A 17,642-nucleotide genomic window follows, 5' to 3' on the forward strand; every position below is an offset into this window, starting at 1 on the left:
TCTCACCTCTCTTGGGGGCCTTGATCAGAGGCACCCCTCCGCTCCTCTCGCCGTTTTCCTGCTTGTCCTTGTGCTTGAGATCGCCCGGAACGCAGGCGCCAGGGTCACCATCGGAGCTGCGGTGGTGATGGTGCTTGTGCCGCTCCTTGTGGCCCTTATGCTTGGGCCCGGCCGCGCTCACCGTCAGGGGCGAGAAGGTGAAGAGGGCCGAGGTGCCCGGGGCCGGCAGCGGGGCAGCGATAGCGGGCCCGGCGGGCGCCAGCGACGGTGGCGGCGGAGGCGGCAGGAGCAGAGGTTCAACAGGGCCCGGGACGGTTGGGGCGGCATTCGTTGGAGGCAGCGGCCCGGGATGTTGGCGGCTGCGACGCCGCCGATGAGGGGGAGCGAGAGGGGGGTCCTGGCTCGGCCGCCCCCGCTTCTCCTGAGAACCCCCGCTGCTCGCCCGGCGCTGCCGCTTCACTCCCCGCGGGGAGACCCCAACATGGGGTTTCTCCTTCCCTTCTTTGTCCAGCTCCTCCTGCGCCGCCACCGCCCGTACTACGCGAACCGCTCCGACCTGCGCAGCCATTTCACCCACAAACACACATTTAAATGTCCCGACCGCCCCCCCGTCCGCGATTCGCGCAAGCGTCGCCCGCGCAGGGCCCGCTGGGCATTGGAGTCTCTCCTCCGCCCTCCACCGCTCCGTCCTTCTCGTAGAGGGGAACATGCCGGAAACGACAGTTCCGGCACCTCTCTGCAGACCTCGCCAACCGAGCTTCTATTGTAAAGCGCCCTGGACGCGCAAGGCCTGGCGGGAGTTGTAGTTCCACCGCCCGCCGTGTGCCCGGCTCTCTGAGTGGAGGAGCGGAGAAGGAGCGTGCGCCCAGGCACGCTTCGGGGTGCGACGCAACTGCCGCCGGCCGGCGAGTTACCGCCAACCGCCCTAACGGCCCAAACAATGTTAATAGCTTTCAGGGTCTGGCGGTGTGTTCAGGCGGTCCTCTTGCAGGGTTCCTTCTTCATCTTGCCCGGAGTAGGTGGTCTCCATAGTGACTTTTCAATTTCGTATTTCTCTTCTAGCCTTTGTGAGGTAAAAGAATCTCCAGCTTTTACCCTTGACAAACGACGAGAAGAAGAATTTCGGAACGTGTAAAATGACGATTTTGTTGTAAAGTATAGCGGGGTTGCTATTCAGGGGGAAAAACAGGAGCGTTTTCAGTGGCATTGCTGTGGTTACAGCTGCAGGCTTAAGGCAGGTGCTAGGAGTGCCCTGAGCGCAGCCCCCACCTTGCCAGAGTCAGATTTCCCTATATGCTCGAAAAGGTAGAATCCAGCATTTATGTTGAACATACAACTATACTTAACGAAAAGTTCTCGATAGAAATAGTTTAATTTTTTTCAAGCCATAAGTACAAATTTGCAAATGTGGAAAAGCTTTGTCAAGCTGACAACACTTAAAAAAATTGTCCCTGGTCGTCAGGAAATAGTGTTTCCTCAGAAATTTGATTTAATAATTGGCTACCATGATATACTAAGCATGTAAGAAGCACTATGGTTTAACACTAGTTCCCAGAGAAGTAACTTAGGCAGAGTGAACTTCTGCAATAAAAGTTATAGCTTAAAATAGCGTTCTTAAACACCTACTGGGTATGCGTTGTACTACAATGAGCAAGTAACAATACCTTTCAGTTAGTCCTAGCATTCAGTTTCCTAACGAAAAGTATTAAAGCACAAATAACACTATTGCTAGGTTGTATTTTCTTGAGTAAAAATATCCAATTGAATGGGAAAGTAAAGTGAATCTTTTAAAACAATATCCATTAACTTATTTACTGTGTAAATGTAGATTTGAAATTTACTTGGAAGAATCCATAGTCCTGCAGAAATACATTTTCAAACTACCAGTACCATTAAATAATTATAAACATAAACTGTACAGGTTTATATGGGGCCTTTTCTATGAAGAAAACACTATCAAAAAGAATTTAAAATAATTTTAAAGTTTAAAGTGCTAGCGAAAAGTAACTGCTGTTGATTATTTTTGTAGAATTGGAAAAAACTTAATGTGGAATATAGTTGTACACCGTTATAGCAATATAAAAATGATCACTGCCATTATTTGTACATCATTCTCTTTAATATTTCTTTTCCACATTTGGGAAGGTGGGGGAGGTATACTCCATTTAGACAAAAATAATACCCTGGGAACGGTCATTGCCACAGCAGTAATTTTGTGCTGCAAACACAAGGCAAGAGTGTTTTGTTTTGTTTTTCTTTTGTTTTTTTTTTTTTTTTCAAATAAAACCTTTAGGCAGTCATGATGGAGCACACCTGTAATGTCAACATTCTTCAGGTTGAAGTAGGAGAACCATTAGTTTGAGGCCAGGCTGCATAGCAAGACCTTGTCTATTAAAAAAGAAGAAGTTTGCTATTAAGGCAATGTAGAAGGGTTGGAGAGATGGCTCAGACGGTTATGAGCACTTACAACTCTGCAAAGGACGCTGGTTCAGTTCTCAGAACCCACTAAGCAAGTACCACCTGTAATTCCAGTTCAAGGGGATCCAACTCCCTCTCCTGGCCTCGGTGTGCACTACACATAGGTGGTATATATCCATACATGCAGGCAAAAACACTTGTAACTTGTACACATAAAGATATTTTATAAAGAGAACTTTAGTTAATATCAAATTCTTACAGGCCTATATTAAAATGAATGCTTGTGCAGGGCTTGATGTGTGCCTTTAATAATCTTAGCCCTCCAGAGGCTATGACAGGAAGATTACCTTAAAGAGTCAAATTAACACAAAAAGACAACATCTCAAAACAGAAATTTACATATCCGGAGAAAGTAAAACAGAGGAACTGGAGAGATTTTCAGCAGTTAAGACCATTGGCTGCTCTTCGGAGGATCCAGGTTCAACTCCAAGCACCCACATGGCAGGCAGCTCCTAACTACCTGTAACTCTAGTTTCAGGGGATCTGATGTCTTCACACAGATATGCATGCAGGCAAAACACAAATGCATATGAAATAAAAATAAATTATAAAATAAAATAACTTCCAAAAGCGAAAAATAAATCCAGCTTGAAACATGATAAACTTTATTGACAGTTCCCAACTAAATGTCAAAAATATGAAAACACAAAGTTGTTGGAAGTTTTTTACATATAGCTTCCCTTTTGAAAGCTATTAACACACTATATCTTCATTATTGATATTATTAATAATATTACTATTATAGCAGTATTCTAGTAGTTTTATTTGTAGGAACATATGCAGCCAATATTCTTATAAATTCAGTGGTGTATTAAATATTCCAAGTTGATGGTGGGTTCCTTGGTCCTTTGGGTTTTGAAAAACGATTTCCAAAACCTGGAGACAAAAAAAAATTGAATGAAAATAAGTACTTTTATGTGGAAATGTGGAAATGAATACTTGGATTTTAGAATACATCATTGAAAAAGTTAAACACTCTCTTTGATCAATTTAATAATAGACTGGAAAGGCACTATAGTAATTAAAATTTAAATTAAATAGAATATTCTTTTTGCTATCCTAGAGATCAAACTAATGGCCTTGTCATATGCTAAGGCAATTACTCTGCCACTGAGCCACACCTCCAACCCAAATACTACTAATATTTAAATTTAGACCATTTACAATTAACTAATGGTAATAATTGTATGAAGAACCATGATTATAGTAGCCTTCAATAACTGAATACATAGCACTGTTTATCTCTTTTATTCACCCACCATGGATGACAAATTTCACTCTTATAAAATTAAGCACTTATTTATGTGCTGTTATCAAATCAAGTTCTATATCTATGCAGCCACAGAAATTTCTGAGTCTACTAAAATATGTTTCCAAAACTTGGAAAATATAAAACAATCCTGAAAGAAATAGTTGTTGAATAAGTTTTAATTACTTTACTTCCTGAAATGCACTTTCCTTGCCTCCAAAAAAAGAATAAGAAAAAGTTTCACATAAAATAAAGGCTATTAGTAGGTGTTTTCAGAAAGAAATTCAGACTGGTGACATTTATTTGTCTTTTCCTTTCATTGTGGTACATTTTCAAAGCATCTGACACTTGGTAGCTTTGGTGCCTTAAATTGAAAAATAGAAGAGTTTGAAACTTAAAGTGAGAGCAGAAAGTGAAACATTAAAATATTCAGAATATTTAATGTCATCACCTTTCCTAGTAACTATTTACATATGTGACTAAATTTAAGTCTAAAAACAAAACTAGAGTAGGCTAGATATGGTGGCAACTGCCTGTAATCCAAACACATAGGAGGTTAAGATAGGAGGATCACAAGTTCAAGGCCAACCTGAAATACATAGCAACACACACACACACACACACACACACACACACACACACACACACACTGTATGACAGAGTTGAAAGAAACCTGAAAGAAGATATTTATTAACTAGTGATTTTAAATGTTGGAAGAGTTGTACAGAGCCGATTTCATATACATGTTACTCCACTGAAGATAAAAGAGAAGGAAAAATATTCAGGTTAAATAGTTCACACATCAAAACCATCTCCTTAGCACAAGCACCTTAACTGTAGCCCAGTATACAGGAAAGAGGGGTGAGGACAGGAAATGTGACTATTTAGAACAACTAAAATTTCAAATGCCTATATTTGACCTGATTTGCTATCCAATTCTTAACACTTTAGAACAGATCTACCCTGCTGTTTTCTCTATATGGGTCCATTCAGGGAAAGTTAACATGAACCACATGCTTTTTTTATTTCAACTTAGGGGAAAAACTGAGATAGAAATGCAAGCCCAGCCTGGCCCTGAAGTCATGATCCTCCTGCCTCAACTTACCATATGCTGCAATTACAGGTGTGCATCATCAGAGCAGCTGAAATATTTTAATAACATGATCTTACAACTTATATTACCATTATTAAAGGGAAAATAAATATAAGTGTTGCTTTCCAGTACACAAACTGTTGAATGAAATCTAGGCATGTTTGAGAAGAAGCAACATGGATGCAGGTAAGGTTTTATACCAGCGCCACAGCAATGTAAAGTCAGATGGTCTATACATCACTCAAGGGATTCAGGGAAAAGGAGAAAGCAGAAAACTTTTGTAATCAAGGCAAAGTTGCATTTTTTTCATAGTTCATACAATGTTCCATATGAATGTTTTTAACTAATTTTATACAAATCTTCACTTTTAAATAGTAACAATTGAAATATTGAGTTAAAGAAATGGAGACCAAATTTTATAGTTTTAACTCTAGAGCATAACTATAGAGTCATAGAGTTTCTAGTAAGTATTTTCTCAAATTAGACAAGGACTATAATGACAGAGATTGCTCCCTCGTTTTCTGCTTCTTCCTCTGAAATAAAATTATATTGGGGCAATTGTATATCTACCTAGCAGTATTACATTTTCTGATCTTCCTACAATCTTTAGAATTAATTTATTTTGCATGTATTGGTGTTTTGCTTCCATGTATGTCTGTGCACCATGTTTGCAGTGCCTTCAGAGACCAACAGAGGGCATCACCAGCTCCTCTGGAACTGGAGTTAAAGACAGTTGTGAACCACCTTAGAATTAATTGAACTTGGGTCCTCTGAAAGAGTATCCAGTACTCTTAATTCACTGAGCCATCTCTCCAACACCAATTTATATACATTTTAAACTATTCTATAAAATAATACACATACCAAAATTCAGAAAGGAGCTGGAATTTTTTGGCTGAACACATTCTGCTGGCTTGCTTGGTGGGGAAGAATTACAAACACCTGTAATCAGAAGAAAATTATGTTGGGTAGTGAATGACAACAGATTTAGATTACCATTTATTTGCTTGCATGATTATTGAAACTAAACATTTCCTCCCAAGCAATACTCCAAAATAAATATATCAGTATCATATTAAACATGTTCTAAATGGTTGAAATTATATTTTTATATTATAATTAAGATACGGAGGGTGAAGCTCTCGGTCTGTATGCCTGAACTCATTATGTAACCCAGGCTGGCCTTGAACTTGTGGTGGTACTCCTGCCTCAGTGTCCCAACTACAGAGATTACAGGCCAGAATAACCATGCAAAGCAAGATTTACTTTTTTTGCAAACAGATTATATACCAGGACACAAAATGTAAGAAAATGTGTGAAAGGAATGGTGGTGTGGTATATTACTCTATGTAAAGGGGTTGCATTTGATTACACTGCATTTGATTACACTGCATTTGATTACACTGAATTTGCTAATTATGGAGAGATGTGTTGCTGTTGCACCTTGCCAGTCTAAGGCGCATGATTGGTCTAATAAAAAGCTGAATGGCTAATAGTTAGGCAATAGAGGGACAGGCAAGACTGGTGGGCAGAGAGAATAAGCAAGAGAAGAAATCTAGGCCCGAGGAATGAGAGAGAAGGAATGAGAGGATGGGGTAGAAAGAGAGGGAGACAATTGGGGCCGGAATCCAGGCAGCAGCTAGTCAGACAAGGAGGAAACAGGAAAGCAAGATATATAGAATGAAAGAAAGGTTAAAAGCCCTGAGGCAAAACATAGATAAAGAAAAATGGATTAAAAACAAGAGCTAAGATAAGACCAAGCATTCATAACTAATGACAAGTCTCTGTGTCATGATTTGGAATCTGGTTGGTGGCCTATAGCGGGAATTCTAATTCTGACTCTGGGTATTTATTAAGAACTAATAGAATTCGTGGCCCAAAAGAAAATTCACATTTGGCTTTGGAGTTGATCTTTGTCCTCTGATACACTAGTTCATAGTGTGCTTTCCCCATCTCACACTAGTTCACCTGTGGCAAGCTGAGGTTTCTCTTCCATTGTCCTCTACTCCTAAATTTCTTTCTTTCCAGCAAATTTTTTCGCATAGATGATTCTAAGCTCAGGCCATAGCCTCCCGAAGTCATTGTTATATTGCTTGGTTTGCTGTTGTATTTAATATGCGTAGGCCTAAAAAGGTGTGTGTGTTCCTAACACCTTAATGTAAATATGTACCAGTTTCTACCAAGTTTTAAAAGGAACTCTGTAAAACTGGATCTACATTTTATATGTGCCTGTCTTACAGGAATAAAGATTTCTCAAGTTTTTGGAAACTTTTTCCGAAACAACTTATAAGTAAGGAGAAATTACTACATACTCTCTTTTGCTTATTCTTAACATTTCAAAATGCAATGTGAGAACTGAATGTATGTGTTTACACATAAATATGTAATATTAGGCTTCTAGAAATATCTAGAACACTTCCTTTGTGGAGGATACTAGAACACACAGTAGATTTCAGTTGTTTCCAATTGAGTGCATAATACTTAGTCCTGTGTGTCAAGACCTGGGCTGGGAACTGAGGCTAGCCAGGAGCACAGTGGGTGAAGACAGGTGGGAAAGAATGGTAATAATCTCTACATGTGAACTGAGAGAACAGATTTGTCCCAAAGAAGATTACTCTTTCTTTTTTTTAAAAAAAAATATTTATTTATTTATTTATTATGTATACAATATTTTGTCTGTGTGTATGTCTGCAGGCCAGAAGAGGGCACCAGACCTCATTACAGATGGTTGTGAGCCACCATGTGGTTGCTGGGAGTTGAACTCAGGACCTTTGGAAGAGCAGGCAATTCTCTTAACCACTGAGCCGTCTCTCCAGCCCGAAAATTACTCTTTCTTTTCTCTCTTTTTATTTTTTTTAACAAAGGCAGTAAAGATTCACCAAATGTATATTAGAGGGAACTGTTATTTTACCTGTGGCTTGTCTCAAGTTATTCTGCCTTCTCAATGTGTATTCTCCAGCTAAAACAGCTTAATTTCCCCTTTGCTTCCTCCTCAATTTTCAGTTTCCACTCATCAGGTGGACCTATTTCTACTTACAGAAGAATTAAATGACTAATAAGTTGGGCTGACTTCCATTGTTGGCACATTGGCATGGTCACACAAGATGGTTAGGTCTTATCTCATTACTGAGTAATCAGTGACCGTATATAACTATGTGGCTAAATATAAGACACATTATCCTGCCTAATAGGGATGTTAAATATACTGGTAAGAGTTGATTCAGGCAGAGGCAAATGAACCAGTGCAACATCAGACCAATTTTCACTAGTCATCAGGCTGTTGCTTAAGCAACCAGGAAGAACCTATTTTTTTCCATCAGAAGCCTGAAACCACATGGCAAGAAAAAATCTGCCTATGAATAAGCTTATAAATGAAACAAAGCTGGGGTAGAGGGACGGCTCATTTGGTTAAGTGCTTGATGAGCTAGCATGAGGCATTGTGTTCAGATATCCAACACCCAGGCAAAAAGCAAGACATGGCAATCATGTGCCTATAATCCCAGCATGTGGGAAATAAAGACAGCAGGATCCTTGGGGCTTGCTGACCAGCTCATATAATTAATTGGTAAACTCTAAATTCAGGGAAAGATCCTACCTCAAAAGTAAGGTAGATACATGGCTGAGGATGATGCCTGACATCAACCTCAGACCACACAAGTGCGTAGATGTGTGTACACAGGCAAACACAAATACATATACAAGAATGACAAAAAGCAATATGGAATGAGAGGCTAACTACTTCATGAATAACTTGAATTCTTAGTTACAAGACGGTTAGTTTCGCTTATGCTCCAGTTAGCCTTAACTAGACATTCTATGAGTTGCAACTGTAGTATTTCTGAGCAATTACAGTGTCTCACTAGGGCTCATCTGGTGAAGGAGTTTGCCTTGTAAGTCTGAGGACCTGAACTTGTTCCCTGGAACTCATGTAAAGGTAGAAGGGAAATACCAACTCTACATGGTCGTCCTCTGAACAAGTTGAGGCATGTGCCCCCACCCCATGATGCGTGCATGCATGTGTCCCTGCTCACCAGCACGTGCGCACATACACAGAGTAACAAAATGTACTTGAAATTTTTTCTGCTCAAAGTGGGGATCACTGGGCATCATGGTTGGCAAGTTCCATTTTTGTCACCTCTAATCCACTCTCCATACAGCAACCAGGATAAAAACAGATTGCATAGCATCTCGGTCTAAACCCTCTTATGGTGTCTCATTGAACTTAAACTCCACTTAGCAAGACCAGCAAGAATGTAACTACTTCTCTCCTGTCTTTCCAGCCTCACCCTACTGTTGTAGAATATTCAGTTAAGATGTGTTACATTTGTTTATGCTGATGTATTACATTTGTTTAATGATGCAAAAATGTATTCCTTTATGTTACATTTGTTTAACCCCATGAAGCTATGTTACTTTGCCTGTCTAAAACATTTGATTGGTCTAATAAAGGGCTGAATAGCCAGCCAATAGGCAGAAGAGAGAATAGGCAGAACTGGAAGGCAGAGAGAATAAATAGAAGGAGGAAAAGAGAAAGGGGAGCAAAAAAAAGAAGAAGAAGAAGAGGACTTCAGGGGCCAGTTACCCCGCTACACAGAAAGCCAGAGAGTAAGAAGTAAAGAAAGGTGTGTAGAAAGATGAAAGCCCCGAGGCAAGAGATAGACAGGATAATTTAAGAAAAGCTGGAAAGAAACAAGCCAAGCTAAGGCTGAGCAATAATAAGACTGAGATAGAATAAAACTCCATATGATTGATTTGGGAGCTGGGTGTCAGACCCCTGCCCCAAAGAACAGAGTAGTAAAATGACCTTACTTTTTTCATTCTCTCATTGCTCTTGTTTCCTTTAATGGCATCCATCATGTTATTATATGTGCTTGCGAGCTCACTTGCTTAATTTTTGAATCCCTCACTAGACTTAAGTTGCACAAAATCCTAAGAGCCAGCCAGTATTATATTGTTGACCACCATACACCAGGTGCCTTTCACAATATCTGGCCAATAGCAGGCATTCAAAAATATTCATAGAAATAAAGAAAAAAGCAGCCAGAAATTCTAGCTTAAAGTAACAGATAAAAATGCTATTTTCATTAAAAACTTAACGTCAGACCAATGAGAGATCCAGATTGGGAAAGAACATAGGGGATTCTTCAGTCCTGAGTATTTGGAAGGGGTGGAGGACAGGTATACAAGTCTAAGCTCATGCAGGTCTAAACTCCAGGGTCAATTTGAGGACTTGATACAGTTCTTAGCAGCCAAAGAATATAGATTCAAAGTAGCTGAAAAACAAAAATACAGGCTAGCCTATATTTAGAGGATGCCCTGAGAGTTTTTACATAAAAAAGAAGGCTCAGTCTTCCACCACATCCCAAAGATCTGCCAACATAAATCTACCTGAAGTTACTGTTTCTTTGATCTCCCCAAAATAATGTTATATCTAGAGAAAGAAAAGTGTTTCCTAAAGAAGCTGATCGAATAAACTCCGGCTGACTGTACAAGTCAGTCCCTTGTTCGTCTTTGTCTGCATCACTTCCCCAGTTACCGTAATTTCCTTTTGAGATGTTAAAGTCATTCTTGACGAATTCTAGGGGGAAAGGCATATTTCCCAACCAGACGTTAGCTGTAGTGTTTAAAAGATGATCTCAGAGGTCAAGTATGATGGTAATGATGGCAGACTATTGGGGTTATGAACTTTATGGATGAAAAAATAAAGGACAAGCCTAGAAGGGTAAAGTAGCACTCAACTATCTACGTGAGGTTTGCTTTTCAAGTTTCCTTGGTGTTCTTTGTCCCTCCCTATTGTATCAGAATAATATCAACGATTTAGCCCTTCCTGACTAACCGTGTGGATCAAATTTCTAAGAGTCATATCATCGTGTTTTATAGACCTCGTAATTGTAAATAAGATGTCTAAGAGAATTCAAAGAGTTTAAAGAGCTCGTGGGTTTTTATTTTCATTACAATACAGCAAAATAGTAAGCAACAGACTTTTACTGCTGGTAATCCATGTAAAAATGGAACTGCGTCAATGCTTTGCTTGTTTCATTAAACCAACACATTTGTTTCACAATATGCTTTGCTGTTACTGTGTTCAAAGAAAATGAATCTCAGGTTAGACTGCTAGGAGTTTTAAATAACATTTATATCTAAGCATCTTGGTATGGGTAGAAAATTCCAAACATTGTAGTAATTATTATTCTGTCTGTAAACAGAAACCCCTTTCCAACATTAGCCTGCTGGAGCCCAGTGAAGTCAAGGCTTGGGTGACCGCTCCGACCCACAGTTCTGTTTGGGAATGATGTTAACTTCTTTCATAGGGTGATTATACCAAAAATTATGTAATTTCAGAAGTTTTGGATACATTTGAAAAGATAAGTACAAATGAACTTACTTTTTTTCATATTTCTGAAAATCTTTAAACTCTATAAAAGTGAAAAAAAGGGGAAAGTTAATGTTTTCTTATAAAGTTCAAAATGCTTCAGTCAACTAAAAATACAGACTTAACAAAACTACTTTCCTGAATAATAGCCATGAAAATGCAATTATTTTTCCCATCTTACATCTTAATTCAGTACAAAATTACCACTTGGTTCTATCTTGCTATTTTACCATATGTATCATGGTAATATCTAGAAACAATGCTAGGTCACAATGACAGGCCTTCTCTCCTTTTACTGGGAGTGTTCCAGAGCGGACAAGAGCCTCTGGGAGTCTTTGCTTTTCAGTCACATGCTTTTTGCCCATTTTTACTTTATACTTATGGATTTCTAGCAATTCATCATATATTAGACAAATAGTCCTGCCTACAGTGCCAGTTACAGGCATTTTTCTCTCCAATTTGGTCTTTAGCTTTGACTTTTAAGTAACTTTCCTTCACTATGCAGACACTTTTTGTTTCATCTAGTGGAAAGTGTGTATCTTTTTCCTTAATGCCTCTGGAGTGTTACAGTTACAAAGGCCAGTCATACTCCAGAATTACAAAATTATCTTATCAAAAAGTACTCTTGTAACTTAGGAGTTTTAAAATAGTTATTATTGAGTCCTTTGGGAGGCTATTTTTCATCTCATTTTTAATTTTTTTTTAAAAAATTAGATTGATTTATTATTTTATGTGTATATATGTTTGCCTACATGTATGTCTATGCACCATGTATATGCCTGGCATCAAATCCTCTGGAACTGGAGTTAGAGACAGTTAAGATCCTCCATGTGGGTGTTGGGAATTGAACTCAGGTCCTCTGGAAGAGCAGTCAGTGCTCTTAATCTCTGAGTATCTCTCCAGTTCTGTTTAGTAGGTTTATGTATATTATACATTTTAACATTTAAATCTTTAAGCTATCTAGACTTTATCCTGGTGTTGATATGAATTGTAGATCCTATTTTTCTACATTATTACTTATTTAGACCAAAAATTTTTTTGAGACGTGGTGTCATGTATCATGCCTTGAACTTCTGGTCCTCCTCTCTCCACCTCCCAAATACTGGGATTTGAGGATTACAGGTATGCACCACCCTGGGTCAAACTCCAAGTTTCAGGCATGCCGTAGGCAAGCAGTCTACTAACTGAGCTACACTCTCAACCACTAACAATTATGAAACTATCCATCTTTATCCCTTAATTTGAGACACACCATAATGTACTAAATCCCTACACATATGTGGATCTATTCCTGAACTTTTTCTGTAGATAATACATTTATTTTAATATTCTAACACATAACTGTAATAACTCTCATTTGTTGCATAGATTTGCTTTCTATTAATTTTGACTGAGATCAAAACTCAGTTTAATAAAGGTGCTTAAGGGCTGGAAAGATGGCTCAGAGGGTAAGAGCACTGACTGCTCTTCCAGAAGTCCTGAGTTCGATTCCCAAAAACCACATGGTGGCTCACAACCATCTATAATAAGATCTCGTGCCCTCTTCTGGCATGTGTATACATAATAAATAAATTTTTAAAAAAGGTGCTTAATATAATTTGCAGTCTTAATGCTATGGAGGGGAAACCTGTATGTAGTAAGGGAAACTCTGGGTTGTTTTCTAAATCACTGGTCTTACTTTGCTCCTTGTGAAACCTTTTCCAGGGGTCTTCGATGTTTGTGTAGAAGCTGTTGAGTTCTCTGTGGTTTCAGGATAGCTAGTAGAGTAAGTTTCTATGGGTTGGACCTGCAAACCTTAAAAAAAAAAAGTAAAGAGGAAAGAAAGAAAAATATTGTTTATTTTCTAAAGCCTATGACTTAAATATGGTTGTATATTCAGGCGTGGCCTATATGTTTCGCCTTCTTAGATATCATTTTCATTATATAATGTAGGCTTTAAAATTTATTCTTTTATTTACTCATTCTTTGTACCTTCCTATGTAGGACTTATTGTATTTAACTTTGTTGTTTTGGCTCCTTTTAGGCAGGGTCTAAAAAACTCAGAGATCTGCCTCTGCTCCCTAGCCCATCACCATACCCAGCCTTGTCTATGTTTTTAGGAGACAGCGTCTCAAACAGCTTAGGCCGACCTTAAACAATATGGCTAAGGATGACCTTGAACTCCTGATGCTCTTGTCTTCACGCCTCAAGGACTGAGATTACAGGCATGCACCACCACACTTATTTTAAACCTTTCAACATTCCATTTTATACATTTTTTTGGAAAGTAATGCCAACTTACAGTCTTCATCAGCAAGAAAGAAGGACTCCAGAGTTCTTTCTGGGAGTGGAGGTGGAGGAGAATCATCCTGATGTAGATCTGTAATGAGGAAAGTATATAGCAAAGCAAAGAAATCCACCAGTTAAAAGTCAGGTCAGAACATGTTTTGTGTCCATGTAATTTTTGCTCTCAGTCCATTTTAGAGTGCAACCACTGTCTTAGTTACTTTTCCTGTCACCATGACAACACACCTGGGAAGAGCAACTTAAGGAAAGGGGTTGTTTGTGTTGACTCACAGGCCCATTTTAGTGGTGACACATGCCTTTGACCCCAGCACTTGATCTCTCTGTGAGTTACAGAACAGCTTCGGGGGGCGGGGGGGGGGTAGTCCTGGGGGCGGGGCTCAAGCTCAGCTGGCCACACTGCACACATTGTCAGAAGGTAGGGAGTGCCGAGTGCTGGTTCCACTCAGCTGGAGGTGTTGTTATTCAGTCCAGGACCCAATCCCAGAGAATGATGCTAACCACTCCTGGGGTGGGTCGTCTTTCCTCAATCTAATCACGATAGTTCCCCACCTGTGTGTCTAAAGGCTAGCCAAATCAGGTATACCTGGAGGCCTACCACCAAAAAGGGTGTGACCATAGGATTGCAGGTGTGTGCCCCATGTCCAGCTGCCACAAAGATTTACAACATTTACTGCCCTCCAGGGTCTCCATCTCCTGGGGTGGACATAGCAACCATGGAACGGACTGTCATACCATGTAAAAGGAATTATCTGAACAATGACCCGAGCCTCAAAAGTGTAGGCCTGCTTTGTTGACCAAGGAGCCCATGATTCATCAAACACGAACTCACAGATGTATTCTTCCAAAGAAGCTGGGAACTGATTTTAACAAGGTTCTGATCTAGTTTATTTTACAGGTAGATTTAGTGGATAAAAGGAACATATTAAATTAGTCATGGGAATACAATTATTGGTCATGAAGGACCAGTAATCCATTCTCTTCAGCAAACGAACACTGCTAGAAATTGCAAAAAGGAAGAACTGTTACAGATATTAAAACAAAAATGCAATATGTAGATTTTGTTTGACTCTTGCTGACTATAAAAGAACTTTTTTTTAGACAGTTTTACTATGTGGTCCTAGTTGTCCTGGAGTGCCCTATGTAGACCAAGCTGTTCTGTAACTCACAGAGAGATCAAGTGCTGGGGTCAAAGGCGTGTGTCACCACTAAAATGTCCGGCTGAAAAGCCATTTCTGAGATAGCTGGAGAAAAGCAATGTAATCTGGAAATCAGATTACTATCAGGACAACTTATCAACATAATGGTGCTACATGCTAGAAGCTAGGCACATGTTTGAAATTTTTCTTAATTTTAAATAATGAGTAATTTTCCCATGATGTAAACACCTAAAATACAAAATGTTCTGGTGACATAAATTTCTTATCATATAGCACTTAAGTGTTGTTATACAGTATATTAGTATATTCTGAAAATGAAATCATTAGAGTTTCACCTGTCATTAGCCACAGGTGTATGTGCATGGACATGCTTGTGTGTGTGTGTGCATGTGTGTCATAGTGCACACGTAACAAAAGACAGTTTTTCTGAAGTTGTCTTCCCACCTGGTTTCAGACAAGGTCTCTCTGTTTTCACTGAGCTTGGCACGCCAGGCTTACCCGCCCTCAAGCTCCCAGGTGATCTTCCCATCTCTACCTCTCATCCTTATAGGTGTACTGGGATTATAGCTGTGGTATTGCCTCTACCTCTCATCCCTTATAGGTGTGCTGGGATTATAGATGTGGTATTGCCTCTACCTCTCATCCCTTATAGGTGTACTGGGATTATAGCTGTGGTATTGCCTCTACCTCTCATCCCTTATAGGTGTGCTGGGATTATAGCTGTGGTATTGCCTCTACCTCTCATCCCTTATAGGTGTGCTGGGATTATAGATGTGGTATTGCCTCTACCTCTCATCCCTTATAGGTGTGCTGGGATTATAGCTGTGGTATTGCCTCTACCTCTCATCCCTTTTAGGTGTGCTGGGATTATAGCTGTGGTATTTCCACATCTGATTTTGCAAGTTTTAACCTTTATGGGGGGCACACACATACTACAGTGTGCGTGTACAGGATAACTTGTGGAAGTTAGTTCTCTGCTTTGTACTGCGTACATCCGACTCAAGTTGTCATGATTGGTGACAACAGCCCTTACCACAACCATCTCCACAGACCTATCCATCTTTTTTATGTGGGTTACAGGGATTGAAGTCTGCTCATCAAGTTTGCAAGGCAAGCACTTTTATCTTCTGAGCTATCTCGACAGATCTGGACATAGTATTTTGAAGCTGTAAAATTCACCTATGATGTGAGTATTGTCGTTTATTTCTTATATGCTGTATAGCACTGATTTCCAGTACCAACCCAATAACTATTTGATAAACACTTCAAGGCAGTTCTTGATCTTTCTGTTTGCTGTTAGGGAATATTCTGAGAAGTAAATTGTTAGCAATATCTTTGTGGATGTTTTCCTGAAATATCATTTTATCTTAAGTGCTCCCAAAGAAAGAATCTACAATGTTGTTATTGTCTGTATTAGGTTTGTGTTCCTCTGCCTAGCTTAGGGTATCTGGTAAAGCATACATAAGATTTCTCATCTGTAACAGTGCACTCATAGTATTGCAAATTGTCATCATTGTATAATTCCAGAACAGTTTTCATCACCATGAAAGGGAGCTAGCTATACACCATTCCTATCTCCCTCCTCTCCTTTGCCCCTAGCCCTGGAAACCACTAATTCGCTTGCTTGCTTGCTTTTAACAGAGAAAGGGTTTATTTTGGCTCATAATTTCAGGGTCCAGTCCGTCATGATAAATCGTAACAACAAAAGCTTGAGACAGTTAGGGAGCAAATTGCTGGCACAGCTATGCTGACTTAAAAATGAAGTTCTCACTGCCCTCTGGCTCTAGTAGGTTCTATGCCATGTGTAAGAGGGGTTCCTAGAGCCCTCTAGTCCAGACAGGGTAGGAGGACTGGCCTTGTGATGCTCTGTGAGATGGAGGCTTGGTCTACCACCTCACTGTCTTCATGGATTTTTACATTCTGGATATTTCTTCTGACGAGCTTTAAAACCTTTCTGCACTTCATCTAAATTTATCTTCTGTATTTTAAAGCTGAACCTCTGTTGCAATGAGAATAACCTAGTCACCAGCTGGGGGAGTAGCTCAGTGGTAGAACACTTACCTAACATGTATGAAGCCCTGAATTTGATCTCAGCACTGTAAAACAAATAACCTACTCATGATTTCTTTGCATGTCATGTTCCTTTGAGTCGTATTAGGCTTGCCATTACTTCCATAATTCCTTTTTTCCCCTAAATTCTCGAAGATCTTTTTTCTGCTGAGTAAAGGCTTTCCTAACCACTCCAGTAACACCATCCTTCCCCCCCCCCACACACACACCAGAATCCTGTAGATTCGAATTAGTGTCACACAGATAATCAATCAATGATCCAACACAGGTATTAATTTTATCCATCTAACTTCAGTATAAGCATTAAGTAGGACTTCTAAACTGGACATAGTAGTGGACACTTGTGTTTCTAGCACTCGGGAGGCTGAGGCAGGAGGACAAAGGTTAAGGCCACCTGAGCTGCTGCATGGTTAAACTTGTCTTAAAGAAAAAAAGTAGTGCTTTTCCTATTTCCTATGTATTCTGCTTATCCTAACACTTGGAAGATATTTAATGAGGTCTATTTGGTGACATTGTGCTAAAAGCTTTAAATGCATTATCTCAGTACACACACACACACACACACACACACCTCCTCTTTACAAATGAGAAAATCAATCAATTTAAAGAATATGTATTTTTAAAAATATTTTATGTATATGAGCATTTTGCCTGTGTTTGAATGAATGGGTTCATGTGTTTACAGTTGAACTGTTTAGGATGGATTAGGAGGTATGGCCTTATTGAGGGGGGTGTGGTTTTGTTAGTGGTGGTGGGTCACTAGGGCTGGACTTCAAGGTTTCAAAAGCCCAGGCCAGGCCCAGTGAGACTCTCCCCTCCATCTCTTTCCGAAACTATAAACAACCCCCCCAATTAAATACTTTCTTGTGAAAGAGTTGCTTGGTCATGGTGCCTCTTCACAGAAATAAAACAGTGACTAAGACAGCCTGCATGTGT

The 17,642-nt window shown here is 39.6% G+C and overlaps 2 protein-coding genes across 7 annotated transcripts in view; both read right to left on the reverse strand.

Annotated features, from left to right (window-relative positions):
* Nucleotides 1-722, reverse strand: part of Rsbn1 (round spermatid basic protein 1) — a 49,653-nt gene extending 48,931 nt beyond the window's left edge. For both annotated transcript variants that reach the window (XM_075981733.1, XM_075981732.1), the window contains exon 1: nucleotides 7-722. In XM_075981733.1, the coding sequence (XP_075837848.1) occupies nucleotides 7-709 (703 nt within the window). In that variant the 5' untranslated portion in view covers nucleotides 710-722. The remainder of the gene's footprint in view (nucleotides 1-6) is intronic.
* Nucleotides 723-3,060: 2,338 nt separating this feature from the next.
* The window catches only part of Ptpn22 (protein tyrosine phosphatase non-receptor type 22), a 56,353-nt gene continuing 41,771 nt past the window's right edge, over nucleotides 3,061-17,642 (reverse strand). For 2 of the 5 annotated variants that reach the window (XM_075981735.1, XM_075981734.1), the window contains 5 exons: nucleotides 13,475-13,552; nucleotides 12,872-12,987; nucleotides 11,206-11,236; nucleotides 5,685-5,762; nucleotides 3,061-3,354 (listed from right to left, as the gene is read on the reverse strand). In XM_075981735.1, coding sequence (XP_075837850.1) covers nucleotides 3,290-3,354; nucleotides 5,685-5,762; nucleotides 11,206-11,236; nucleotides 12,872-12,987; nucleotides 13,475-13,552 — 368 coding nt within the window. In that variant the 3' untranslated portion in view covers nucleotides 3,061-3,289. Of the gene's footprint in view, nucleotides 3,355-5,682; nucleotides 5,763-11,205; nucleotides 11,237-12,871; nucleotides 12,988-13,474; nucleotides 13,553-17,642 lie in introns of those variants that run through there. The other 3 variants (XM_075981736.1, XR_012911405.1, XM_075981737.1) reach the window with 3 other exon arrangements.

This window comes from Microtus pennsylvanicus, chromosome 7 (assembly GCF_037038515.1).
Source record: "Microtus pennsylvanicus isolate mMicPen1 chromosome 7, mMicPen1.hap1, whole genome shotgun sequence".
NCBI classification, from domain to species: Eukaryota; Metazoa; Chordata; class Mammalia; order Rodentia; family Cricetidae; genus Microtus; species Microtus pennsylvanicus.